At 43.3% G+C, this 25,730-nt stretch overlaps 3 protein-coding genes across 3 annotated transcripts; 2 read left to right on the top strand and 1 right to left on the bottom strand.

The window, feature by feature from the left end:
- Nucleotides 1-9,337: 9,337 nt before the first annotated feature.
- LOC104592776 (acyl carrier protein 1, chloroplastic-like) lies at nt 9,338-11,592 on the top strand. Its single transcript, XM_010252257.3, has 4 exons — nt 9,338-9,497; nt 10,802-10,900; nt 11,027-11,149; nt 11,280-11,592. The coding sequence occupies exons 1-4, from the start codon at nt 9,429-9,431 to the stop codon at nt 11,409-11,411; spliced, it is 423 nt and encodes a 140-aa protein (XP_010250559.1). The 5' UTR covers nt 9,338-9,428; the 3' UTR covers nt 11,412-11,592.
- A 3,164-nt stretch (nt 11,593-14,756) lies between these two features.
- On the top strand, nt 14,757-16,582 carry LOC104592775 (protein NETWORKED 3A-like). The gene is made up of 2 exons (XM_010252255.3): nt 14,757-15,262; nt 15,392-16,582. The coding sequence occupies exons 1-2, from the start codon at nt 15,175-15,177 to the stop codon at nt 16,123-16,125; spliced, it is 822 nt and encodes a 273-aa protein (XP_010250557.1). The 5' UTR covers nt 14,757-15,174; the 3' UTR covers nt 16,126-16,582.
- Nucleotides 16,583-16,782: 200 nt separating this feature from the next.
- Nucleotides 16,783-19,539, bottom strand: LOC104592774 (uncharacterized). Its single transcript, XM_088902183.1, has 4 exons — nt 19,513-19,539; nt 18,441-18,506; nt 18,286-18,359; nt 16,783-17,239 (listed from the first exon to the last, which is right to left on the bottom strand). Exons 1-4 carry the CDS (start codon nt 19,537-19,539, stop codon nt 16,855-16,857), a joined length of 552 nt encoding a protein of 183 aa, XP_088758309.1. The 3' UTR covers nt 16,783-16,854.
- Nucleotides 19,540-25,730: the final 6,191 nt, after the last annotated feature.

Raw genomic sequence — 25,730 nt, 5'->3', positions numbered from 1 at the left:
CTCGAACTGTTTACCATTATCGAAGATCAGTACTCGAGATAGTCTAAAGCGGCATACTATACTCTTCCAGAAGAAGTTCTGTACATTCTGAGCTGTGATCGTTGTGAGGGGTTCAGCCTCAACCCACTTAGTAAAATAATCAACTGCCACCACTAGGAACCTTCTTTGCCCTATTGCTGGTGGGAATGGGCCAGGTATGTCGATCCCCCACTATGTGAATGGCCATGGGTTGGTAAAATATTTTAGGTCGGCGGCAGGCTGGTGGTGGATGTTGGCATGCTTCTGACACTTGTCGCACTTTTTGACGAGATCGGTCGCGTCTGCCTTCATCATTGGCCAGTAATACCTCTGTCGCAGTGCTTTCTGGGCGAGTGCCCTGCCCCCCAAGTGTCTTCCGCACAGGCCCTCATGAGTATCGCGAAGGACGAGCTCGACCTCAGAGGGTCGCAAGCAGCACCGATAGGGGAGCGTGTAGGATCTTCGGTACAGTCGTTTGTCTATCATGACGTATTTGGCTGCCTGACGCTCTACCCTTCTGGTGGCATTACGATTTGCAGGGAGGGTTCCGTGTAGCAGGAAGCTCGCAAGCGGATCGATCCAGCTTGGCTCTGCTTGAACGACGGGAGCGACCTCCTCTGCCCCCCCGAGAATGCTAGGTCAAGGTAAGTTCTCTCTATGCACGGTTCTCATGGTGTTATCACTGGTGCTGGCTAACCGGGATAGGGCATCAGCCTCAGCGTTCTCTGATCTCGGGATCTGCTGGATGAAGTGTGACTAGAAGTTGAGCAGAGCCTCTCTTACTTTGGCTAAGTAAGCAATCATGGTTGGCTCGCGAGCTTCGTACTCACCCGTAACCTGGTTGACCACGAGCTGAGAATCACTACAGATGACAATGTGTTTGGCTTTCACTTCGTTTGCTAGAGCCAACTCGGCTAATAACGCCTCGTACTCTGCTTCATTGTTGGATGTCGCAAACTCGAAGCGTAGTGCATATTCCTGTTTCACACCGCTTGGCCCGTACAAAACGATCCCAGCTCCGCTGCCCTGTTGGTTTGACGAGCCATCTACGTGAAGGATCTAGGGCTCCTCATCCCAGTTCGCGCTTGGTCTCACTAGGAGAGATGCCACGTTGGTTGCTACTTCGTGGTGCTCGAGCTCAACCGGCTTGGGAACCTCAAGCTCGCCCAAGCTGGGGGCCTCATGTTCGATCGGCCTGGGGACTTCGGAGCTAAAGGTGCATTTTGCGACAAAATCTACTAAGGCTTGGGCCTTGATAGCAGTTTGCGACATGTATTGGAGATCGAACTCGCTGAGCTCGATGGCCCACTTTGTCAACCTACTGGAGACCTCAGGCTTGAGCAGGACTTGCCTCAGAGGTTTGTTGGTAAGGATGATGACAGTGTGAGCTTGAAGTACGGACAGAGCTTCCAGGCTGCAATGACTAGTGCGTAGGCCAGCTTTTCTATCTCTGGATACCTCATCTCTGCTCCCTGCAACACTTTACTAACATAGTAGATGGGTCATTGGACCCGATCTACTTCTCTTATTAGTACCGAGCTGACCACCTCGTCACCTGTCGAGAGGTACAACTCTAAAACATCACCCTCTTCGGGTCGGGTTAAGACTGGGATGCTAGCAAGGTACCTTTTGAGCTCATCGAACGCGAGCTAGCACTCTTCGGTCCATTCAAAGCCTTTGCTTTTTATTGCCTTAAAGAAAAGCAGGCAATGATCTGCCGATTTGGACATGAAACAGCTTAGAGCAGTTATACGGTCGTTCAATTTCTGAACCTCCTTCAATTTCTGGGGTGGTCTCATTTCTAGGATAGCCTTAATTTTGTCCGGGTTAGCCTCAATGCCGTGAACTGCTATCGGGTTCAATTTCATGGATGTACCCTAGGAATTTACCCGAGGTAACACCGAAGACACACTTATTAAGAAGGCAGTCTTTTCTTCATCAGCTGGGTCCATCCTGACCTGGTTGTAGCCCGAATAGGCATCTAAGAAACTCAGCAACTCATGCCCTGAGGTCGCGTCCACCAGACGGTCGATCCTGGGGAGTGGGAAGCAGTCCTTTGGGCAAGCTCGATTCAGGTCGGTATAATCGATGCACATGCGCCATTTACCGTTAGCCTTTTTTACCATAACGGGGTTGGCCACCCAGCTCGGGTAATGGACTTCTCTTATAAAGTCGGCTGCGAGGAGCTTCCCGACCTCCTCGTCAATTGCTCTCCATCGCTCTGGGGCTAAGTTACGTTTCTTCTATCTAACGAGCCTAACTACAGGATCAATATTAAGCTTGTGAGTTATGATGCTAGGGTCTATGCCTGGCATCTCTGCCGCGGACCATGCAAAAACATCTAAATTTTCAAGTAAGAAACTTACCAGTTGGGTTCGCAGAGGCTCGTCAATAGAAGCGTTGATCTGAAGTGTCCGAGCTGGGTCCTCTGTCGACGTCGGGACGGAGACAGTCTCTTCTGTGGGTGCAGCTCACTCCTCACACTGCTCTGCACGTCGCTCCAGCTCGAGGTTGTCTACCACCTTGGCTTTTCCTTTGAGGGCGGCGACGTAGCATTTGCGGGACTCAAGTTGATAGCCTCGCGCCACCCCGACTCCGAAGTCCGTAGGGAACTTCATCGCCAGATAGTAGGTGGAGACCACTGCACGTACGATGGGGGTGGTGGGATGACCTACTATGGCATTGTATGGGGAGGGAGTCGCGACCACCAAGAAATCATGGTTGAGCCTTACCATGCTAGGCCAGGTTTCGACCTCCACAGGTACGGTGACTCTTCCCAAGGGCCTGACTTCCTCTCCGCTGAAACCTACCAAGGGAGTGATTGCAGGCTTGAGGTCGCTCTCCTGGAGCTAAAGTTTGTCGAGTGCTTCTTTGAACATAATATCTGCTGAGCTGCCAGAGTCGACAAGGACACGCGTAACTTCAAAGTCATTAATCTTTATCTTTATGACGAGCGCGTCATCGTGGGGGTAGTGGACCTCGGGCGCATCATCCTCTATGAAGAAGATCGAGTCTTCCATCCTTGGCCACTTCAGGGGATTCTGTTCTTCCCTGGCGGCCTCGCAAGCTTATGTCCGAGCTGTAGCCGAGGTGCAGCCCACGACGATCGAACCTCCGACGATCACATGAATAGTTCATCGAACTGGTCTTTCTTCAGGGGGTTGCCTCTGTGGCTACTCTGCTTGCCTGTTGGATTCGAGAGCATCCCTACTTTGCTCCCCCTGCCGACCTGCTTTATTATTATTATTATTCTGTACAAAATTTCTTAAGTATCCGTGACGGATGAGCTCCTCTATCTCGTCGCGGAGGTTCTTACAATTTTTGGTGCTATGATCGTGGTCTTTATAGAAATTACAATACAATCCTTATTTCTTACACTAGGATCCGCCTTCAGCCGAGGTGGCCACTTCACATATGGGGCGTCCTTGATCGCCATAAGGATCTCGGCCCGCTTCGCGTTTAAGGGCATGTAGTCTGTCCTCTCTACTATTGGAGCTTAGAAAGACTGACCTGGCCTTGCCCCCCGAGCTTGGTCCTTCTTCTTCTTGCTATCACCCTGAGTTGAGGACTCTATTTCCCTTTTTCTTTTCTCAAGGGCCTGTTCACCTTTCTGGTTGATCTCCTCCTCCGTCCCTATAAACTGATCCGCGAGCTTGAGGAACTCGGTCACAGTCTTGGGCTGATTAACAACCACATGCCACTTGAATTCTTTGTGCATGTTCCCCTCTTGGCCGTAGTGAGCCGAACTGCGGGGTCCAGGTCGGGTATCTGCAGGCAAGCGTCATTGAACCGCTTGATATAACTTCGGATGGATTCTCCTTCTCTTTGGACTATGCCAATGAGGCTCTCCTGGTTCCTAGGGCACCGCTTGCTGGTGACAAAATGAGAAGTGAAGACTTGCGCGAATTGCGCCCAGCTTCTTATTGATCTGGGTGCGAGGTTCCGGTACCATGTGCGGGCCACCCTTTTGAAGGTGGTGGAGAAAGCCACACACATGCAGGACTCGCTGGCCCTCGCCAAGTGCATATGGGACTGGAAGGCGTCAACATGATCATTCGGATCAAAGGATCCGTCATACTTATCCAACGGGGGAACTTTAAAGTCCTTGGGCATGGGAACAACAAGGAATTCTAGAGATAGGGGGGATGAGACTGAGAGAAGCAGAGTAGCTTTTACTTCACCCGAGCTTACCTCTTCCTTACCCTTGAGCTCGGGCAGGTCGTTAGTGGCAGCTCGACGAGCTCGGCGACGCCTCCGCTATTTCTTTGCTGGCTCGGTGTTAGTACTGCTGACCTTTGTGTTACCGAGCTTGATGGGCCCTGGCTCGGACTGCTGCTGGTAGCTGCGAATGGAGGGGCCTTGCCTGAAATCTGCAACCAGTACCTCGAACTGATTTCCTGCGAACGGGAGCTCGAATTGCGAATGCTGAGGCGACGCGGGCCTAACTGGCTGAGAGGCCCCCGACTTGACTGCAGGCTGCGAGGCAGGGGTAGCTGGTCTCTCCTTCCTATCCTGAGACAATGTAGAGGTCTCTCCCCGGCGAGAAGGACGTTCGTTTCGACGGCAAGGCTTAGCTTGCTGCGTGGCCGGATGCCGAGGAGGAAGCGGCTGCTGGGCCTGAGGCAGTGGAGGAAACTGTTGTTGATACTGATACTGGGAAACTTGATGCAACACTTGCTGCTGATAGAGTTGAAACTACTGGAACTGTTGCATTTGAGCTTGCATAGCCCGCATGCACTGCACCAGGTCTTCAAGCTGGTTTTGGCTGGTCACCGGAGGAATGATGGGGGGTTCAGTGAAGGTTGTTCCAATCGTGGAAGGGAGTGGAGCATGCACAGGTGCCACTGACTGAGGCACATTCAGGCTGGGAACTCCGTCCGTAGAGAGGGGGACGGTGAACTGTCCAATGTAGACAGTGGGAAGTTGAGGTCACTCCTCAGTGGCGTTTTGGTCGGCACCTCGTCCGACATTGGTAGAGGAAGCCATGGATGCTGAGTTCTGAGAGTTTCAGAGATTGGAGAAAGGCTTCCTGAAGCGTTCCCACAAACGGCGCCAAATGATGCTGTGCGATACGGACATTCCTACCTGGCTCCTAACTGGCGACGGACAGTACCTGAGAAGAAGAGGGAGGTGAAGAATTCCCGGGGAGCTCACCCAGCGGGAACACTCTGATGGTTAAGTTAGAACTTTGAGAGAACTGTAAAAAATGCAAAGAGAGAGCTAAGAGTGCAGATGGCGCAAGTTCAATACCTTTAAACCTTGGGGATCGGGGTCCTTTTATATTGGAGTTCTATAAAATCAGGCGTAACCGCCTCTGCCGCAGTCGTTACTGCCAAAGCTGAGGTGGCGGGTGCAGGCAGCCGTTGCAAGGTACGGACCTGTCAAGCATGCCACATCTTTTAGAAACGGTAGGCACAACGCCGCCTGACGAGGGACGTGGGTGCAACCTCCAGATTAGGCAGGTACTGTTGTCTGGTAGATCTTCCCTACAGGTTGCCAAACTATTTTGCACCGAGCTACCTTACATCGAGGTGCTGGGGGTGCATTGAGGTGCTTACGTTTGAAGCGGGCCTTAGGCAAGTATGGACAGGAGTGTTAATGGTGCTGACCCGAAGTGTTTCCACTTCGGGATACCTAGCTGCAGGTCGGGGTGTTCCCTTCTCAGGAAGGAAGAGCTCGGGGCTCATTGGGAGGAGCTCGGGACTCCTTGCTTGGAGGGAGCTCGGGGCGCTCCATCCTTAGAGAGAATTCGGGGTAAGCTGGGTGTTACTTCCCGGTGAGTTGCCACATCCACCGAGTTGTCCGGCCGGGCTCCAACGAGTTTGTTACGTCGAGTTATAGCCAGGCTGCCACGTTGAGTTGTCACTTTTGCTAGGTCATGTCCCCATGCTACGAGGTCAGGCCAAATCACCCTCCATCCACTTCTTATGAAAACCTTCTTTAATTAATTTCATTTATACCCAAACATTGATCAAACAACTGCTGCTGGAGGTCTCAACGATAATGATTTTCCCTTTCTCAAAATGGTGGAAAAAGTAGCAGCAATCATTTTCACATTCTCGAACGGTGGAAGAATTAGTGGCAATCGTTTTCTTTTTCTCAGACGGGAGAAGAAGCAGTGGCAAAATGGCAATGGTTTTCCCTTTCTCAAACAGTGTAAAAAGCAGCCGCAATGGTGTTTTGGTGTTTTCTTCCGTTCAAACTATTAGGGTTTTGGGTTGAAAAATGACGGGGCTAATTTAAGGATATTGTAAAATAGGTGGATCATAAAAGAGGGTAAAATGGTAAATTAGCAACATCCATTAGTCAAGTTAATGTTATCTAACTGATATGGTGAGTTTTGAATGTTTTAAAAAATTATTATGGTAAATTTAAGAGAATTCGCAATGACTTTTAGACAATTTCCACCAAAAAAAAGCAAAGACTCCCCATCTTACACCTGAAATTTCCATTATAATATAAACTCTTGATTTGACAAAAGCGAGGGAAGGGAAAAAAATATTCCGCATATTAATAATGTTTTTTTTTTTATGTTGATTTACAACAAATCGAGAAGATTGAATATTTTTCCATGTCAAAAATGTAATGTAGGTTGGGTTGAATGTCGGGTCTGTGTTGAAAATTATGAATCCCACCGAGGTCTAAGGAAGCCCGATCCAATCTCCAAATAGTTTTTCTTTTCTTTTTTTTTTTTTTTTTTTTTTTTGTTTTTTCTTTTTCTAACCTTTCTTTGGGTGACTAGAGATCAACCCCTCAATGAGTCAATCTAGGGGGAACGCATGCCAGGGGCCTCATTGCACACAAAATCATGGTTTTTAAAACCAAATTGCACCGCCAGACCACACTTTCCTCAGAAGCTCTGGAATTCTTTAAGGGCCTGGACAGCAAGAGCATTTACAACTTTGTTAGCGGCTCAGGAGACGAACCGGAAAATGGACTTAGGATATCCAAATGGTTGAACCTAAACAACATGCAGTTTGTAGGTTGGTATTAAAAATAATATAAATGAATTTAAAATTAAAAAAACGTGTCCCGAATGACCCAGTCAACAAATTAGTTATATATACGATTTTCTTTATTTCTCTTTGTTTTCTCATTCTCTGAATATCTTTCGACTGAAATAACATGAAATATGATTTGTGGTGAGACAAATATTGATAGTGACACTTTAGATCATCATAGGACAAGTGGCAAGTTATAGCACCCGACCTGCAATGCTGGTGGAACTCAGAGAGTCCCATGGTGATAGTCTAATCAATTTCATTTATATCAACATCAACATGTTTGCATTTTGCAACATTTAATAATATATGGCATGCCTGTAATTGTTAAGCTAAAGTGATGACAATGACATTACTACATACCATCCTTAACATTTGTATGAGTTATTCTCTGCTTCATCATTGACACATTAGTTCATACAGAAGAGACTCCTTCTAACAGTATCGCGGTAAATCTTTTATCTTTGATTCTGCCAACTTCTACTTCTTCTCCGAGGAAAAAAGAATGGAATTTATAATTAAAGATTGGTGGTCAATATATGGCATTATGCAATAACGTAAGATCATGCGAATGTAATTACATAAATTTGGCCAATGATCTCATTCATACAAAATTTCGGGTCCAAACTTCCTTAAGATGTCGTGACTTATTCGATTTCTCTTCTAAACGGACTACCTGTTTCACCATGACAAAAATGTAAATTTAATAGGAAATAACTAATTTACAAGATGGTCGTGTTACGGTGTTTAAGGTGCCTGTAACACTAGCAATTTGCCTTTTAGCACAAGTTTAAAGCATCGGACTTCTTTTTCCTAAAATGGGAAATACCCTCAAACCACTGTACCACATTTGTATTTGGAGCCTTCACCTTTTCACAGCCTCTTCCAGCTGAATCATATCAGCGTCAGCGTATAACTACATCAATACCATTTCCATCAATGGACATCTTCTTTACTAAGCTGCTGATCATGTTCATAGAACCAGATAAGGTCAAAACCGACCATCAATTAGAAACTACCAAGTGGCAACATGTTAGGGGGTAAAGTTGTCAATTGATGAGATGATTTGGTCTTGACGAGCTACGAACTAGTCTGATCCTAACAAGTTGATTTGACACCAATTCATAACATGCATAAGCAATACATGGCTGAGCTAATCAGAACATCAATGTTAATACAATCCATACAGGCCCACTACTTGTCACGTGCACTGCACACAACATATCAATTACAAATGGACTGAGCTCCGACCACATGTGAGAGATGAATCAGTTCTTGGATGAAGCTCCTCTCCTCACCTATAAATAGGGGCAAGTCCCCCATTCATTTGGACACATCTGAACATAATAGTACACATTATAAACAATGAATGCCAAACACCAGCTCCCCTAACAAACTCTTCAATTCATCACATGAAGCTCATCAGCTCTCCTTACGAGCTCTTCAGTTCATCCATACGAACTTACTACCTCTCCTCACAAGCCCTTTAGTTCTCTACACAAACTCTCATCTCATCTTACTAAGCTCTCCAACTCACCTTATTTTTTGTTGATCTAATTGACTCAACTATCAGAATCCATACCCTAAGATCACCCGAGGCCTCTGCATTTCTTATATTTGCAGGTTTTTCTTAATAGCCAAGGTACCAACAAAGCGAGCTCCGAGCCAAGGTGACATTCCAAAACCATATTGGATTGTCATTAGTCCAAATATAATTGACCCAATGTAGGAAACACCTTGTGCATATATAAGTTCAAGAATCATCAATGTTTGTTTTTCTTTATTCTAAAAATCACCGATCTCAGCCCAACCGACTAATCCGCCTAGCGGCCTTGCCCAGCAGCTTAAGTAAAAAGGAACATAGTAAAATGATGAATTGCTAATAAATGTACCAAACAACAGCTGGTTCTTTGATTCATAAAACAGCATAAATGCATACCTATTTGGTAGGGTTTAACTGAACATTCAACCAAACTGGTTCAGTTGCTTCGAGTCTAGATACCTATTTGGGCTCGCTCGCTCGCTCTCCGGATTTTTCAGCCAACGCTGGGATTTTGCAAATCGGCGTCGGATTTCAATTTTCATTAGTCGGATCGGGTTAGGATGTTCCTGAATCCGATTAGTTTACAGCCCCACTTATATTAATCAACTTTTAATTATCAAGAAAATCCAAAATTAATCAATCGGGCTTCGGAGCGAAGGAAATGCAACGTGGCACTCGAGGTCTCCGTTTATCTTCTGACGGCGCGGCTCACCTATACATGTCACATGTGTCATTGCATTCACTATTACGGTATATAAAAGATCCCAGTTGTCCGGTTCATACTCTTCAGATTCTCCTTCCTTCTTCCTTCACCTCTCCTTCTAAACCTGCTCTTATCTCTCCTCATCTCCGTCGACGCTTCTGCAATGGCGACTGTCTATGCTACTTCGGTCAAGTTCGCATCTTCGTTAAAGCACTCTGTTGGGGATTACAAGGTGATTTTTCGGTGATTCTTCTTCCTCCTTTACTTCTCCACGTTTCCTCAGTTGTATTTTAAGTTCTCCATCTTCATCTTGGGACCGTAGGTTCCTGATTTAAGGTTCCTAATCTGGTTCATTGGCGACTAACATGTGTCATTCAATGCTATTCAATTACTGTGGTTGGTTTATGTAATTTAGTTTCTCGACTTCAGATCTAGCTGGAGGATGAAGACTGGAATGTTTGTAACTGAATATTCTCTTGTTTTCCTTCTATAACAAATAACAATGTCCCCCTTCTTGGTGGTTTAGTCTCTTTTCTTTTTCTTTTTTCTGCTTTAGACAAATAGCATCTAGGGTTTAAACATTCAAATCACATTTCTAATACAGTTGTTAGAATATTTATTGAGTGCTTACTCTGTGCTCACAAGGGTGTGTCTGCTGGATCCGGATGCATAAACAGACACTAACGCACATTTCTCTGTAATTTTTCTAGGAATTTCGAATACATGTTATTAGGATATTGTTTTTATTTTTGGCCCTGTGAATGTTCATCTAACATTGATACTCTTCCCCATAACAATGCTGCAGAAAATATGGTTATGTATCTACCTGATAAACTTTGATTTCTGTCCCTTGTAATTTGTTTTGATGTAAACGACAGGGAAAACAAAGTTTTCATGCAGAAAAATGGCAAAAATGTAGTTCAAATATTTCAGTATGAAAAGAAATTCTGTCAATTTAACTTTTGAAACAAATGGAGCCCAAATGATAAAAGGGTGGGGGGCATAGAACATTTCGAATTATGTTGTATCTTGTATGAGGAAAAGAAGGTTTTCTGAAACGATTCATTCGGATTCTTATAATTAGGCCACCTCTCCTATATCTATCATCTCCATGGAGTGATGATGTGACTTCTAGGTCCTGCTCTATGTCAGCTCTACGTGCTACAACACATTGAGTTGTTTCTTAAGTGATAATAACTTACTCTTCAATTCTTACAAAAAATGGTCTGAAGAATTGGTATTTGTTTTATGGGTATATGATTAGATACTAAAGCTGTGAAAGATGACTGTATGGATGAATGTAAATGCATATGTATGGTATATTATCAAATTAGGGAAAACTGACTATGTATAAAATTATATATCTTGCATAAAACCAAGATACAAATCCAAAATTTTGTAATTAACAATCTAACTTGAGAGTAGATAAGCATTATACTGTATGAGGAAAAACAAAACAAAAAGATAGGAAGGAAAGGATATAAGCTATGCCAAGATTATGTTCAATATAAATGCCCATTATGAAAATTTTTGCAGCTAACTGGAAGGACCTCAACTTTGAGGCTAGTTTCTATGAATTGGACCAAGAATGGCTTCCCTTCTTTGCGGTCTTCACGCTTCCGTGTGTGTTGTGCGGTATTTCCTCCCTCCCTCTCCAACATCTTTCTCATCTTATTCTTTTGTTTTTCTATTTAATGTTTTAAGAAAGAAATGCTGAAAAATTGTTGCGTATGAATGTGATTTAATGGGGTGCATTTACAGGCCAAGCCAGAGACTGTCCAGAAAGTTTGTGATATTGTAAGGAAACAATTGGCATTGTCTCCTGAATCAGCGCTTACCCCAGAGTCTAAGTTCTCTGATCTTGGTGCTGATTCTCTTGACACAGTACGTCCTTTTTATTTCTCATGTTTTTGTTATTTTAATTGGTCTATGTTGGTGTTTAATTTTAATTGGTAAACAGTTCTTCAACATTATACAACTCCCTCTGTTTGGTAATATGGACTACCATGTGCAGGTGGAGATAGTCATGGGACTGGAGGAAGAGTTTGGAATTAATGTCGAAGAAGATAGTTCTCAGAATATAACCACGGTCCAGGAAGCAGCTGACTTGATAGAAAAATTGGTTCAGAAAAAATCTGAAGCGTAGAGAGAGAGAAGAGAGAGATGAAGTTTTGTATTAGGAGGGGGGCAGGAATCATGTGGAAAATTTTCTGTCATGGTATGTTGTTTTGGTTGTTTATATTTGTTGACTCAGCTAGGTCCCTGTTTCAAGATGAATGACTCAGAATTCTTTTTTTTCTTATGAAAGGTAAATTTGCTTTCATTAATATCCAAACTGATCGCTTGAGAGACTTGGCTGGCCATTTTCCTGTCAGATGACGGATCACCTGCCAATAAAATACATTCCAGGCCATGTTTGGGAGTGCTTAAGTTAAAAATAAGTACTTATTTAATAAGGCTATGTTTGGTTTGAAGGAAAAAGTAGGGAAAGGAAGGGAAAGGTAAGAAAACCTTTACAAATCTTATATGAGTTTTGATACCTTTCCTTCCCTTTCCCTTCAAACCAAACATAGCTTGAGTGTTTAAAAACAAGCGTTTATTCAAATAAACACTTATTTGTGTTTGGCACTCAACTTTTTCAAGTGCTTATTTATTTTTTAAAATAAGTAGTTTTTTTTTATATTGGGTGTTTGGTAGTTTTTTTTTCTAATAAGCACTTAAATAAGCATTTGTGACTATTTTGTTCTTCATTTTTTTCAATTTTTCAAAATATATCTTTTGAAAGTGCTTTCATAAGGGTATTTTCTTAAAAGTGTTTTTGTAAAAGTAGTTTTATAAAAGTATTTTCTTAAAAGTGTTTTGTAAAAGTATTTTTATAAAAATGTTTTCGTAAAAATGTTTTTGTAAAAGTGTTTTCATAAAAATCTTTTATAAAGTTCAACTAGGGATAATGGTATTTTAAAATTCAACTAGGGATAATTTTGAAAGGAAAATACCAATAAGTGTTTAATGGCCTACATAAACACTTATTTTTAAGCACTCCTAAACATGGCTCAAGTCAATTGTCGGTTGAACTTTTTTTATATCATTTTGAAGGGCTACAGAACGGGGGTAGCTGGCCCCCAACCCATAACCCCCCCAATGCAGGTGCAGCAGGAGATCTTACCAACCAGCTGATTGGCACCTTGCATTGTCTTGGTTGACATCATGTAGAAGTTATTTGAAGCACACGATCACCAAGTGGTTCATACCATAACCATAAGTAGGCCTTGCTCAAGAAATTGTGGTTATAAGTATGAGAACAATGACAACAAGAGAATTTTTTTGTGTATCCATAATTCATATTCCATGGGTTCCAATAATCAATGAGAACAAAAGAATTTTTTTTTTTTGGTAATAGACAAAAGCATTAGAATGCCCCTTAAATTGCCTTCAACTCCCCTTTATTCTCTCCACTTTTTCATACAAATAAAGCCTTTTATTTAACAATTAACACGAGGGTCAATTCAACTTTTGCTTTGTGCTCTAAGGGGTTATACAAGAGGGGTAGTCCATCCCCTAAACACATAAATCCCTCGAAATCAAATAGGTTCGTCAATAATACACAAAATTTCGAGGATGGACATCTGATCCGATTATCTTGGATTCGGATGAGGTATTTATATAATCGAATAGGATTCGGGCAATCTATTTCTGATTAATAATTAGATCAGATTTAAAATTGATCTATCTAATCAAATTAAAATTGATCCATCTAATTTTTATTAATTTTAATATAATTATATTTAAAATTATAAAAAATATATTGTATATATTATATTATATATGAATTTATAACTAATAAGTTCAATATGTTATATTTACATTAATTTATTACATATAAAAGTTGAAAAATAATTAATTTTTTTAGTATTTTCAAAAACTAAAGTGGAATTAGTTTGTCACCTTGCGATCAATCCAACTAATAAATACAATTATTTATATTTATATATTGTTTCCAATTTAGGTTAATATTTATCCAATTTAAAAACAAATGAGTTCAATCCAATCATCCGTACAAGTGACCTTTCTAATTATTTTTCAAGTAATAGATTATTTAGTTAATTAATCATAACATAAAAAAATAAATAAATTTTAACTCATTTAGTTCTGTGACTTGCTTAAAGTTATTACTTATTTCCTTAATCAGTAAACTTCATTACCTTTATTAAATTATAACTAAGGTTAATTAATTAGTTATAGTTATCTTTATGTATGCCTAACCAAGTAAACCAGTTACTTTTAATAATTAAAGTAGAAAATTATTAATTAAGTTTCTTGATTACATTAATTAAATTAATAAATTTAGTTAGCTTAGAAAATGATTATATAATAAAAAAAGATTAGTTAAAAAAATAAGATATTTATATAATCAATTAACTAATTATGACTTAATTACCAAAAGTTTATTTAATTATATAACTAACTAACCAATAACATAATAAATTAGTTAACTAATTAAGTTAATAATTTAATAAAAATTATAGATAAAAGATAATATGAATTAATGAAAATTATTTGAATAATTTTTTTACTAATGCAAGATTTTATTTAAAAACAAAGTTAATACAAATTAATACTTGTTTATTAAAAACAACAAAAAGGTAAGAAAATTTTAGTTTCAAAATTTTATCTTATAATATCATGTCTATTAAATTTTCATTTACATATAAAATAATGCTAAAAAATTGTTGATAATATATTAATTTTAAATTTAATGATTATTATTTTAAAATCCCTTAATCCATTGAAAAATAATAAAAATGAATATTAAATAAAAAATATTAAAAGTTAAAATAATTTAATAAAAATATCAACAAAACACCAGATTTGTTGTTTGGCACACTGTTAACGTTTTCACCTGTAATCTGTTTGGTTCCAAGTGGATTTTTGATAGATTATGTAACACATACTGCACCAGCATAGGTCGATACTTATCTTATGAATAACACCCGTCTAGCTTCCTATCTAACGGCCATTATTTGATTATTTAGAGATCCAACGGTTAAAAAATGTATCAAGACATATATTCAGTGGTTAGGATTGTTGAAAATGGAAATTCAAAAAATGTTACAAGGCAAAATGAACTCTTTATTCATATATTTAGACTAACAATTATATTTTCTTTCAAATAATGTAAGCATGTACGTCCCAATGTGCCTTTCTTTATCTCACAAGCTACATCCCAGCATGAAATGTTTTCTAGTGCACTGAGATGCACTGGATAAGACCTCCTCGCTCGTGCCAAATCAGCATCCACATGGGATCCATGTCACGTGGTTATTTCAAGAAAAACGTTGTTGTTGCTCGGTTGTGAGTTGTGATATTTTCAAGGCGTTGCTGTTTCATCTCATTTGTTCTCTTAAAACATCCAAGTTCCAACCAACTGCATTTTTTAACCATTAAGCTTGACACGCCTACGTGGCATTTAGGTGTACTAGAAAGTAGAAACGGTAACGCAACGCCACACTACCAAACATCGCCTAAATCAAGAACCTAAGACAGAACTACGCAACGGCTCCTTAATACCCAGAAGAGTAATCTCTCAAAATTATGCAACGGCTCCTTAATATGCGCAAATTTGAATCTAAAGCTTTGAAATCCGTGCTAATAACAATCAAATGGAGTAGTCGTATTTTGGTAAGCAGAGAAAATCATGCATTAGTTGAAGGCAAATGAGCGTTATTGTTTTGAACCTTCTTTAATGCTCCTTGTTGTCAATCCAGTATAAGAGAGTGATGACGATTCAGAAGCCCAGAGCTTGAGTGTCCTCCAAACATTTAAAAATTCCACAGGCCAATTTCTGAAAAACAGCTACTTGTTAGAACAGGACGGAGAATACCCAAAAGGGGTATCTCACTGTACGTGCGATGGAGAACAACAAGGTTTCCTATTCGTCTAGGTGGGATGGCCATGACAGTGCCTGCCAATGCCCCTGGCTTCAGGCTACGCTCTCTGGTCCTCTCTCTCTCTCTCTCTCTCTCTCTCTCTCATATCGAAATAATAACGATTTTGGGTTTTCGATTAATGAATGGTCCAAGGTGAAAATTCGGAGCTTAACTTGTTATAACCTCTTAAAATTTGCAGATTTGAACGAGAAAACAAAGGCCATGTTAGTCCTCATACAAGAAGATGGCGATTCATTCGTTCAGAGAGACGAGATGTACTACAAGAGGCGGCCTGAGCTCATCAAAATGGTCGAGGAGTTCCACAGGTCCTACCGTTCTTTAGCTGAACGCTACGACCAGTTGAGGTCTAAGCCTGGCTCATCTCTATTGGTTCAGTCTCGATTTTCCTCTCCATCCAACTCTTTCAAACATATGCGCACCAAAGAATCAACACGAAGCAGCTCTACTGATGCTAAATTAGAGACATCTGAGTCCCGTCCTGAATCAGTTGTTGAAGACCCAGATTTTGAAATTCGAGATCATAATCAAAAGGAGGGAAGATGCGAAGCGTTGCTGCTAGATGCCAAGGAGGTCGATGAGAAAGTGAGTGGTTTTGGAGTGGATCTTAATTTGGTTGGAGATTTCCCAGTGGATAGCTTTGAGAGGGAGAGTACGTCGTCTGAACTTAGGTTCCAAGTTTGGAAGCTAATGGAGGATAATCTACGGCAACAAGAGGAATTGATACGTAGAAATGATGAAAAGAGAGAAGCTATTAAAGATCTCTGTTTCCTGGTTGACAGACTAATGAATGAGAACAAGGCTCTCCAGAATTGCTTGAGATGTTCAGAGGTTGGTAGGAAGCAAAATAAATCTCATATATCGAAATTGAAGAGATTGATCTTTGGGAAGTTGTTCAGAGGAGATGCCCCATGATTTGGTCTTCTATCTATATCACCTCTTCCTTTTCTTTCTCCATGTTTTTGTTTGATTTGAAGTCACATATTGAGTAAATCATGTCGATGCTTTTATTAATTTCAAAATTGGGATTTTAAATATTTCATACCTCAGCCGGTCTTGAACTTGAATCCTGCTCAGATAGCTTTAATCAAGTAAGTCATCCTCAAATCAAAAAGAGAACCCTTCGACTTCGATGGTGGACAAATTGCAAATTGAAAAAGTAGCATTGGGATGACCACATATATGATCAATAATATGTTAATTACTTCTGGACTAAATCTCCAGCCCAGTGTAATCTCAAAAAATAAACGGCACCAAAACTATCAGCGCCTTCTTGAATCATTTTGCTTACAACCTCTGTTTCTTCCTCTTGAAACAAGCCAATATTAGAAAGTTGTTTGCTTGACATTGCATAGTAATTATTTCATGGCTAATAATTAATATAGCATCCACCTCTGTAAGTTGGAGTCCTTATTGATAATGTCGAAACAAAACTCACCACAAAGTACGACTCGCTATCATATCAGACTTGATGAAATATAGTGGACCAAGTCCTTGTTTGCACAAGCAATGCATATTGCAACACATTTCGATTCAATAAAGCAATAGATCTGCTTTAGCAAGTAAAAGTGCTACTACTGAAAATACAGCAATTTAGATTGATCTACAATTATTATTTAATTCGACAACTCCTTAAACACCCGTTTATAGTACTAGTGAGAAGAAGCAAGAGATCGACATACCAAATACAGCAAGCTCACTTGCAAAATTAGGCGAACTAGATAAGCTCTTTACCCCTACAAACTCACCCGAACTGGGTGCCGGTGCAGGTGCCTGAGCAACATCTGGGGGCGATTGGGTGCTTGGTGAAGGAAAAAATGTTGATATATTTGGGGCTAGACCAGGTAAAACAGCAGGAGAAGCGGAGATGGTGCTTAGAGCAGGCACATTCTCTGAAAATAATGCACCAAGGTTCATGAAGGAGATCGCCATGGAAAACAGTAAGATAGCAGAAAACTTGATCCCAGTAGCCATGGGGACTTGGGGAACGACCCAATCGATTAGGATTAGGTGATCAACATAAAATTTAATTTATAGCTACACGACTAGGTGGACTGTTGGTTAAGGTAGATTTTTATTTGTTTGTAGCAAAATCACGAGATTGACAGTCCTCCTATCATGTGGTTTATTTGTTTAATCGTTCCTTCTCGTGCTCTTTGCTTTGTCGTTTACAGGTGAATAAAGGTTCGGTTTTTTTATTTTTCAAATTTTGAATTGCAGCTAAATGAGCAGTGATGGATGACGGCTGAAGCTGAAGAGTTCAAATCAACCCCCCACAAGATAGTATCCCACAACATCCCACAGCACATCCCCGCCGTGCATTAGAAACATCTCCCGGTGATAATAATCAGAAATTAATGACGAAAAATCATTGGGAAATGTTTATAATACATGGCGGAGATATTTTGTGGGACATTGTGGAAAACTTATCTTGTGGGGAGCTGATTTCATCTCGAAACTGAAAGCTGATGGGGTTATACTTAGGCCCTTCTACGGCTGAACTGTTAGAAGTTAGAACAGGAAATTAGTTTACTGTATCTGGGATGCTGAAACTTTTGTTCTTTGAACTTTGAAATACGGATTCCGCCTTCCATAATCGTTAGAAGTTGAACGTTGAAACCCACGAGAAAATTGAAATTGGTTGATAGCCAAGTCTCGAGCCATCAAATGATCAAGTGAACGGCTTTGGTGCGTGTGCAGGTACCAATGCAAAGTTATAACTGTAGAGGATTCCGACTCAGTTCCAGTTATAACTAGGGTAACTAGTGGTGCCACGGTTCGGTTAAATATCCAAACCGAACCGACCTGATCAGTTTTTTAAATATCCAAACCGAAACCAAATCAATGCAAAGTTAATCGCGGTTTGGTCTTTTGATTTTTTTATGCAGTTAGAAAAAAACTAAAAGTCGGTGGTTGCTGTCGGTGTCGGACTAGTTGGTGCCGGTGGTTGCTGTCAACTATCGCTTGAAATGAGAGGTTGAGAGGTGGTGCCTGGCGGAGATGTAGAGAGGAGAGGTAAGAGAGAGAGAAGAGAGATGCAGAGATCAGAGATGACATTGGACCGTTGGTGCTTACTTGCCGGCAAGGCGGCAACTGGCGTTGCCGCTTGGTGCAGTCATGTTGGTGGTCGGTGCAGGCCGCACGACTGTCTGGAGTGGGGAATACGAAGAGTTGAAGAAGAAGAAGAGTAAGAGAAATGAGACTGAGAGAGTGAGAGAGTGAGAGAGTGAGAGAGATAAAAGAGAAAACTGAGAGATTGAGAGGGAGAAAAGAGAAAAGACAGAGAGTCTAACGCTCTGCAGTTTGGGGAAAAAACAAAAGAGAAAACCAATAAAGACTGGTGCAGACTGACGAACTTTCAATTGAAAGGTTCAAATTTCAAAGAGAAAGGCTGAAAGTCTCTCAAACTGTCGAACTCTTTTATTCGATTTTCAAAAAAAATAAAAAATATAATATAATATATATAATATTATATAAATATATGTTACTGTATATATATATATATATCGGTCGGATTGGTTAACGGCCAGTTTTTTTAAATGGTTAATCGAAATCGAACCGAAACTATCATTTTTTTAAGAATATCGATTTGAAACCGAATCGATCGGTTCAGTTAACCGATTTTTTGGTTCGGTTTTAGTTGGTTTTTTTGATCAGTTCATTTTTTGGTTTTTTTTTGCTCACCCCTAGTTATAACCTTCTCTACCTCTGCCTCGTAGGGGTGTCCATGAAAAACCGAAAAAAACCTAAAGCCGAACCAAGAAAACCAAACCAGAAAAAGTAGTTAATCGAACTGATCAGCTCAGTTTTGGTTTGGTATTTTTGAAAAATCGAAGGACCAGTTCGGTTTTCAATTAACCTACAAAAAAACGGTGGTTAATCGAACCGACCAGTATATATATTTATACGTATATTATATATATATATACACATATTTTCCCTATATTATATATAGATAAATATTCATTATATATAAATATATACATATATTATATTTATAATAATCTATTTATAAATATATTATATATTATATATTTTTATAATATATTATATATCATTTATTATTTATAATATAATATTATACATATTTATATAATATATTATAAATATAAAAAACTAAAAATCGAAGAACCAAACTGATCAAAAACCAAAAACGGCAGAGCGATTAACTGATGGTACTGGTTCGATATCGATTTGGAGAAATGGAAAAATCAGTGGTACCAATTCAGTTTGCAAAAATTGCCCTTGGTTTGGTTAACCGAACCATGGACACCCCTACTACTTGGGGTAGACCCTAGATACAAATTTCGCTGTTGTCAGGAATTTCATGCTCAAATGGCTTGTGTTTGGTTTGAAGAAAAAAGTAGGGAAAGGAAATGAAAGGTAGGGAAACCTTTACAATTTACAAATCTTGTGTGGTTTCCCTACCTTTTCTTTCAAAGGTCAGTTGCTTTTTTATTTTTATTTCTGATGAGGGGCATTTTGGTCCAGCATAGTAAAGCAGCTCGCCAAAGTGATACCAGGTGTGCGGCCGAGCTGGGGCGAGCTCAGCCAGCCGACAACAACAGCTACCCCACACAATTACAGACACATGGATGTTTTCAGCGACACAGTGTCCAACTCAGCATGACAGCTCGACAAATCAGCACGTGGCGATCGACATCAAGTGCGCGACCGAGCTGGTGAGAGCTCGGCTCGCTGACAACAATAGCTCACCCCGGAAACGTCTCGCGCGCCTTGCCCGCTCAAACACCGTTACCACGACTACAGGAACAACTCGTCGAACCGTACGCCGTAGGACTCACGGGCGACCTGTAACTGCCACGCAAATCTAGCAACTAACACCTTAATACGCCTAAAAATAAGGAAACAACTCCAAAAATAGCTCAAGACAATTACTTGAGTCCAAGAGCGTATATAAGACGTCTAGATCCACCCAGAAAGGTATGCACACTGATACTTTCAAGCTCCCTTACATTCTTAGAGATTACTCCTACACATTCGCTAACTTAAGCATCGGAGTGCCCTCCCTGGGTAAAAGCTACCCGGGCACTCTCACCTTCTTCTCTTTTTACAGCTCACTTCAGCTCGGATTCCCAGCTCGCAGCTCGTTCACGTAGCTCAGCCCAGCCAGATTGCTGCCAGTCGGAGTCCAAGTCATAGCACACGAGGGAGCATCCAGATTATGCATCATCTATTGGTGGGCCTATTTTGTGCTTCATCAATTTCTTTAACAAATCTTTTGGGAAAAACATGATTTGTCTTTTTTCCTCTCATCTTTCTCGTCTTCCCCACTTATCTCTAACTCCCTCTCCTTCACCCCCTCCCCAGGCCCCAACCCAACCCTGAGTTGCGCCTGATGAGAAACGAAACCTCTAGAGAACTCAGGAGCAAAGTTCAAAATATCGATAAGTCGGGCAGTATCGGTAGTTTTTTTAGTTTTTTTTTTCAAATCTGATTTAGAGGGACCGGTTTAAGGTCTGCTCACCCCGTAAATTAGTCAAAACCCCGATACACCTTCTGCAAGGCCGTATCGGAAAGCTCTCAATACGATAAGTAGCAGCCTGTATCGATATTTTGAACCTTGCTAAGGAGCGCGCCAAACATTGTTGACAAATAGGGATGTCAATGGGCCGGGTTTGGCACGGGTTTGCCTCAACCCGAACCCGATCCCGATCCGCCTTAAAATACATAATTTTCAAACTAAAAACGATTCTACAGCATCGGTACCAAACAAAACTAGTGTTGTTTTCCCAAAAAACAACAGCCTATGTGGCAGCACCATTTCCAAACAAAAAATAAGTACTGCTTTTTGGAAAGCGATGCTTACAACTCACACATGCCCAAAACGCTGCGGTGTTCCCAGCACCGATGCCAAACACCTACTAAGATTATATTTTTCTTTTCAGATTTATGTAGAGTCCATGAAAAAATTATTTTCCTCAATTAACTTTTTCACCTGGGAGGAAAGTTGCCAACACTTTAATGAGACAAAATTGTCCTTTTTAATAATGGCTCTGTATGGTTAAAATGGTCATTGTCTTATTTACCAAGGAAATAAAAGAACATGAGTAAAATGCAATTTTCGAGATAAGTATTTCCTAAGAAACACTTAAGCAGTATTTGGAACCGTGGGCATTTATTTAATAAATGCTGCTACATAGGCACCACTTCAGGATTTAGCCATCATGCTGATCCATACGCATAAAGAATTGCAAAAGTAGGCCTTGATTTATGTGCAATTTTCGAGATAAGTATTCCCTGAATGGATAAGCATTTATTCACTGTTTTGCTAATATGGTGCCTAATGACGCCTAATTATCAATAAACAGTTTTATTGTTATTTTTCTCAATTTTACAAACAAATCAAATACAAAGATTTAGTGAATAAACGAAAGCTATCAGATAAATTTTTCTCAATTTTATAAAAGAAGCACCCATCCTATATGATGTAACCGTTTTTTGGTCACGTACCATTTTTTGGGATGTGTAAATTTTTTTTTGGCTAAGTACCTCGTGTATGACCTGGTGGTGACGTGCCTTGGTGATGACCTACTTGGTGGCGAACTTCCTGGGGGAGAACTGCCTGGTGGCGAACTGCCGGGTGATGCTCCTGGTGGCGAACTGCCTAGGGGCGAACTGCCTGGTGGCGAACTGTTTGGTAGTGCTCCCTGGTGGCGAACTGCCTGGTGGCGAACTGCCTGATGGCGAACTGCCTGGTGGCGCTGCCTGATGGCGAACTGCCTGGTGACAAACTGCCTGATGGCGAACTGCCTGGTGGCGAACTACCCGGCAGTGCTCCCTGGTGGCGAACTGCCTGATGGCGAACTGCCTGGTGGCGAACTGCCTGATGGCGAACTGCCTGGTGGCGAACTGCCTGGGGGAAAACTTCCTGGTGGCGAACTGCCTGGTGGCGAACTGCCTGATGGCGAACTGCCTGGTGGCGAACTGCCTGATGGCGAACTGCCTGGTGGCGAACTGCCTGACGGCGAACTGCCTGGTGGTGCTCCCTGGTGGCGAACTCGTCACTTGACTTGCTCCTAGGCGGTCTGCAACTCAGAGGATGGTGGAGCTCCCTGGTGCAGCGGTACCCGACTACCCCCCGCGTGAGGTGATTTTCTCTCCTTTGTAGACGGCGGGAGCTGAGGGACTTGCGGGAACTGAATCAGAGGACCCGGGGGTATTTTCCCGGCGGGGACTCTCCGATGCCTAAGTTAGCATTCTGATTACAGAGGGCTTGGAGAGAAATGAGAGAGTTAGAGAGCGGGGGTTACCATACCCTTTTTCTTCCCCCCTGGCTTTGGGGGTCGGAGTCCTTATATAGTGGTGCCCTCGCGGGTTAGGTGGGTGAAAAGCCTTCAAATGGTAAGACGTCATATCCCGTCAGAACCGGGGTACGGTGATGAACTCCTCGAGGTTGTCAGGCTGGCGCTTGTGCCAGGCGGCCAGGTCAGTGCTTGGGCCAGGTTGTCAGGTCGACGCTTGTCAGTCGACGGGTCGGTGTCCGGGCCAGGTTGCTAGGCCGGCGCCTATGTCTGTCGGCGGGTCAATGTCTGGGCCAGGTTGCCAGGTCGGCGCCTGTGTCAGTCGGTGGGTCGGTGTCCGGGCCAGGTTGCCAGGTCGGCGCCTATGTCAGTCGGCGGGTCGGTGTCCGGCCAGGTTGCCAGGTCGGCGTTTGTGTTCGGGCCAGATTGCCAGGTCAGCGCCTGTGTCCAGGCCAGATTGCCAGGTCGGTGCCTGTGTCCGGGCCAGATTGCCAAGTCGGCGCCTGTGTCCGGGCCAGATTGCCAGGTCGGCGCCAGTGTCCGTGCCAGGTTGCCAGGTCGGCGCATGTGGCAGGCTGATCCAGCCAGGTCGCGCAGGCCACGCAGGTCGCGCGCAGGCTGCGCCAGGTCAGCCAGACCGGTGCCCGGGGGGGGACCAACTTGGTAAGTTGTTGCCTGGGGGCTTGCCTAGTTGTCACGAGGTGCCACGTGTCGCAATTTCACTGGAGGGCCAAATCTGCCCTCATTAATTGCCCCCCACTCCCGAGCTGAGAGTAACTCAGCGAAGGGAGTAGATTTCTTTTGGCCCGTAAGTTGACGAGCTAGTAAGTTTTGATCCAATTCCTTAGGCTTTGGGAGCTGCCTGTATGTGGCGAGCTGCCAGTAAGACGAGGGGGTCTCCGCCGGTTTCAGTAGTGTAGCCCTTAGGCTCTAGGGCAACTTATAGTTCACTTTTGCTGATTTTGTTCCTACTGAGAAAGCGATTGGATATTTAGCAATAGTGTGGCCCGCAGGCTTTGGGAGTGATTCATAGTCTACTCTTTTTTATTTTTGCCCGTGCCGGAGAGGCGACCGGGTCTTAAGCAGTAATGTGGCCCGTAGGCTTTTGGGAGTGACTCGTAGTCTACTCTTTTTTGACTTTTGCCCGTGCCGGAGGGGCGACCGGGTCTTAAGCAGTAATGTGGCCCGTAGGTTTTGGGAGTGACTCGTAGTCTACTCTTTTTTGACTTTTGCCCGTGCCGGAGGGGCGACCGGGTCTTAAGCAGTAATGTGTCCCGTAGGCTTTTGGGAGTGACTCGTAGTCTACTCTTTTTTTACTTTTGCCCGTGCCGGAGGGGCGACCGGGTCTTAAGCAGTAATGTGGCCCGTAGGCTTTTGGGAGTGACTCGTGGTCTACTCTTTTTTGACTTTGCCCGTGCCGGAGAGGCGACCGGGTCTTAAGCAGTAATGTGGCCCGTAGGCTTTTGGGAGTGACTCGTGGTCTACTCTTTTTTGACTTTGCCCGTGCCGGAGAGGCGGCCGGGTCTTAAGCAGTAATGTGGCCCGTAGGCTTTGCCTGTGAGGTGTCGAGCTATGATTGTGCTGCATCAGCTTCGTAATGCCGGTCACCCACTCCTACAAGAAGCTACTAGGGGCTCGACATTCGGGGGCAGCACTACTAACTTTAGGTTGCCAGCTCACACGGGAGCCTTGGAAGGCTCGACCAGTAAGGGCGCCTATGTAGTCTGTTGGCCGTCAACTCCCGCGGAAGCCATGAAGAGCTCATCTTTGTAGGGGAACCTTGCAGAGAGGACTGATGAGGCATCATTTGAATCGAAAGTAAGGTTGGTAGAGCTACTTAGTCTGTTAGCCCCCTGCATAGTTTTTGAGTTCATAAAAAATGTAAACTATAAAGTGATATCTTCAAAAAAGTGAGGACTTAGCTTTGGTAGGATGAGAACTTAGCTTTTGTAGGATGAGAACTTAGCTTTTTGTAGCGTAATCCCACAGACGGCGCCAATTGATGTAACCGTTTTTTGGTCACGTACCATTTTTTGGGATGTGTAAAATTTTTTTTGGCTAAGTACCTCGTGTTTGACCTGGTGGTGACGTGCCTTGGTGATGAGCTACTTGGTGGCGAACTTCCTGGGGGAGAACTGCCTGGTGGCGAACTGCCGGGTGATGCTCCCTGGTGGCGAACTGCCTAGGGGCGAAAAGCCTGGTGGCGAACTGTCCGGTGGTGAACTGTCTGGTAGTGCTCCCTGGTGGCGAACTGCCTGATGGCGAACTGCCTGGTGGCGAACTGCCTGGTGGCGAACTGCCTGATGGCGAACTGCCTGGTGGCGAACTGCCTGGTGGCGAACTGCCTGATGGCGAACTGCCTGGTGGCGAACTGCCTAGGGGCGAACTTCCTGGTGGCGAACTACCCGGCAGTGCTCCCTGGTGGCGAACTGCCTGATGGCGAACTGCCTGGTGGCGAACTGCCTAACGGTGAACTGCCTGGTAGTGCTCCCTGGTGGCGAACTCGTCACTTGACTTGCTCCTAGGCGGTCTGCAACTCAGAGGATGGTGCAGCTCCCTGGTGCAGCGCTACCCGACTACCGCCCGCGTGAGGTGATTTTCTCTCCTTTGTAGACGGCGGGAGCTGAGGGACCTGCGGGAACTGAATCAGAGGACCCGGGGGTATTTTCCCGGCGGGGACTCTCCTATGCCTAAGTTAGCATTCAGATTACAGAGGGTTTGGAGAGAAATGAGAGAGCTAGAGAGCGGGGGTTACCATACCCTTTTTCTTCCCCCCTGGCTTTGGGGGTTGGAGTCCTTATATAGTGGTGCCCTCGCGGGTTAGGTGGGTGAAAAGCCTTCAAATGGTAAGACGTCATATCCCATCAGAACCGGGGTACGGTGATGAACTCCTCGAGGTTGTCAGGCTGGCGCTTGTGCCAGGCGGCCAGGTCGGCGCCTGGGCCAAGTTGTCTGGTCGGCGCCTGTCAGTCGACGGGTCGGTGTCCGGGCCAGGTTGCCAAGTCGGCGCCTGTGTCTGTCGGCGGTTCGGTGTCCGGGCCAAGTTGCCTGGTCGGCGCTTGTGTCAGTCGGCGGGTCGGTGTCCGGGCCAGGTTGCCAGGTCGGCACCTGTGTCAGTCGGCGGGTCGGTGTCCGGCCAGGTTGCCAGGTCGGCGCTTGTGTCCGGGCCAGATTGCCAGGTCGGCACCTGTGTTCGGGCCAGATTGCCAGGTCGGCGCCTGTGTCCGGGCCAGATTGCCAGGTCGGCGCCTGTGT

The sequence above is a fragment of the Nelumbo nucifera genome, chromosome 3 (genome assembly GCF_055504915.1).
Source record: "Nelumbo nucifera cultivar China Antique chromosome 3, China Antique-T2T, whole genome shotgun sequence".
Taxonomy (NCBI): Eukaryota; Viridiplantae; Streptophyta; class Magnoliopsida; order Proteales; family Nelumbonaceae; genus Nelumbo; species Nelumbo nucifera.
This window is presented reverse-complemented; position numbering and strand designations above follow the sequence as displayed.

Bases quoted from the DNA above. Each gene is read 5' to 3' on its own strand.
- LOC104592776 (XM_010252257.3), top strand. From the start codon at position 9,429: ATGGCGACTGTCTATGCTACTTCGGTCAAGTTCGCATCTTCGTTAAAG. The intron at 10,901-11,026 runs GTATTTCCTCCC...GTGCATTTACAG, and splicing joins GCTTCCGTGTGTGTTGTGCG to GCCAAGCCAGAGACTGTCCA. The intron at 11,150-11,279 runs GTACGTCCTTTT...TACCATGTGCAG, and splicing joins GTGCTGATTCTCTTGACACA to GTGGAGATAGTCATGGGACT.
- LOC104592775 (XM_010252255.3), top strand. From the start codon at position 15,175: ATGGAGAACAACAAGGTTTCCTATTCGTCTAGGTGGGATGGCCATGAC. The intron at 15,263-15,391 runs GTCCTCTCTCTC...TAAAATTTGCAG, and splicing joins GCTTCAGGCTACGCTCTCTG to ATTTGAACGAGAAAACAAAG.
- LOC104592774 (XM_088902183.1), bottom strand. From the start codon at position 19,539: ATGAAATTCCTGACAACAGCGAAATTT. The intron at 18,507-19,512 runs GTATCTAGGGTC...CCCAAACTGCAG, and splicing joins TCCTGACAACAGCGAAATTT to AGCGTTAGACTCTCTGTCTT. The intron at 18,360-18,440 runs TCACTCTCTCAC...TCCCCACTCCAG, and splicing joins AGTTTTCTCTTTTATCTCTC to ACAGTCGTGCGGCCTGCACC.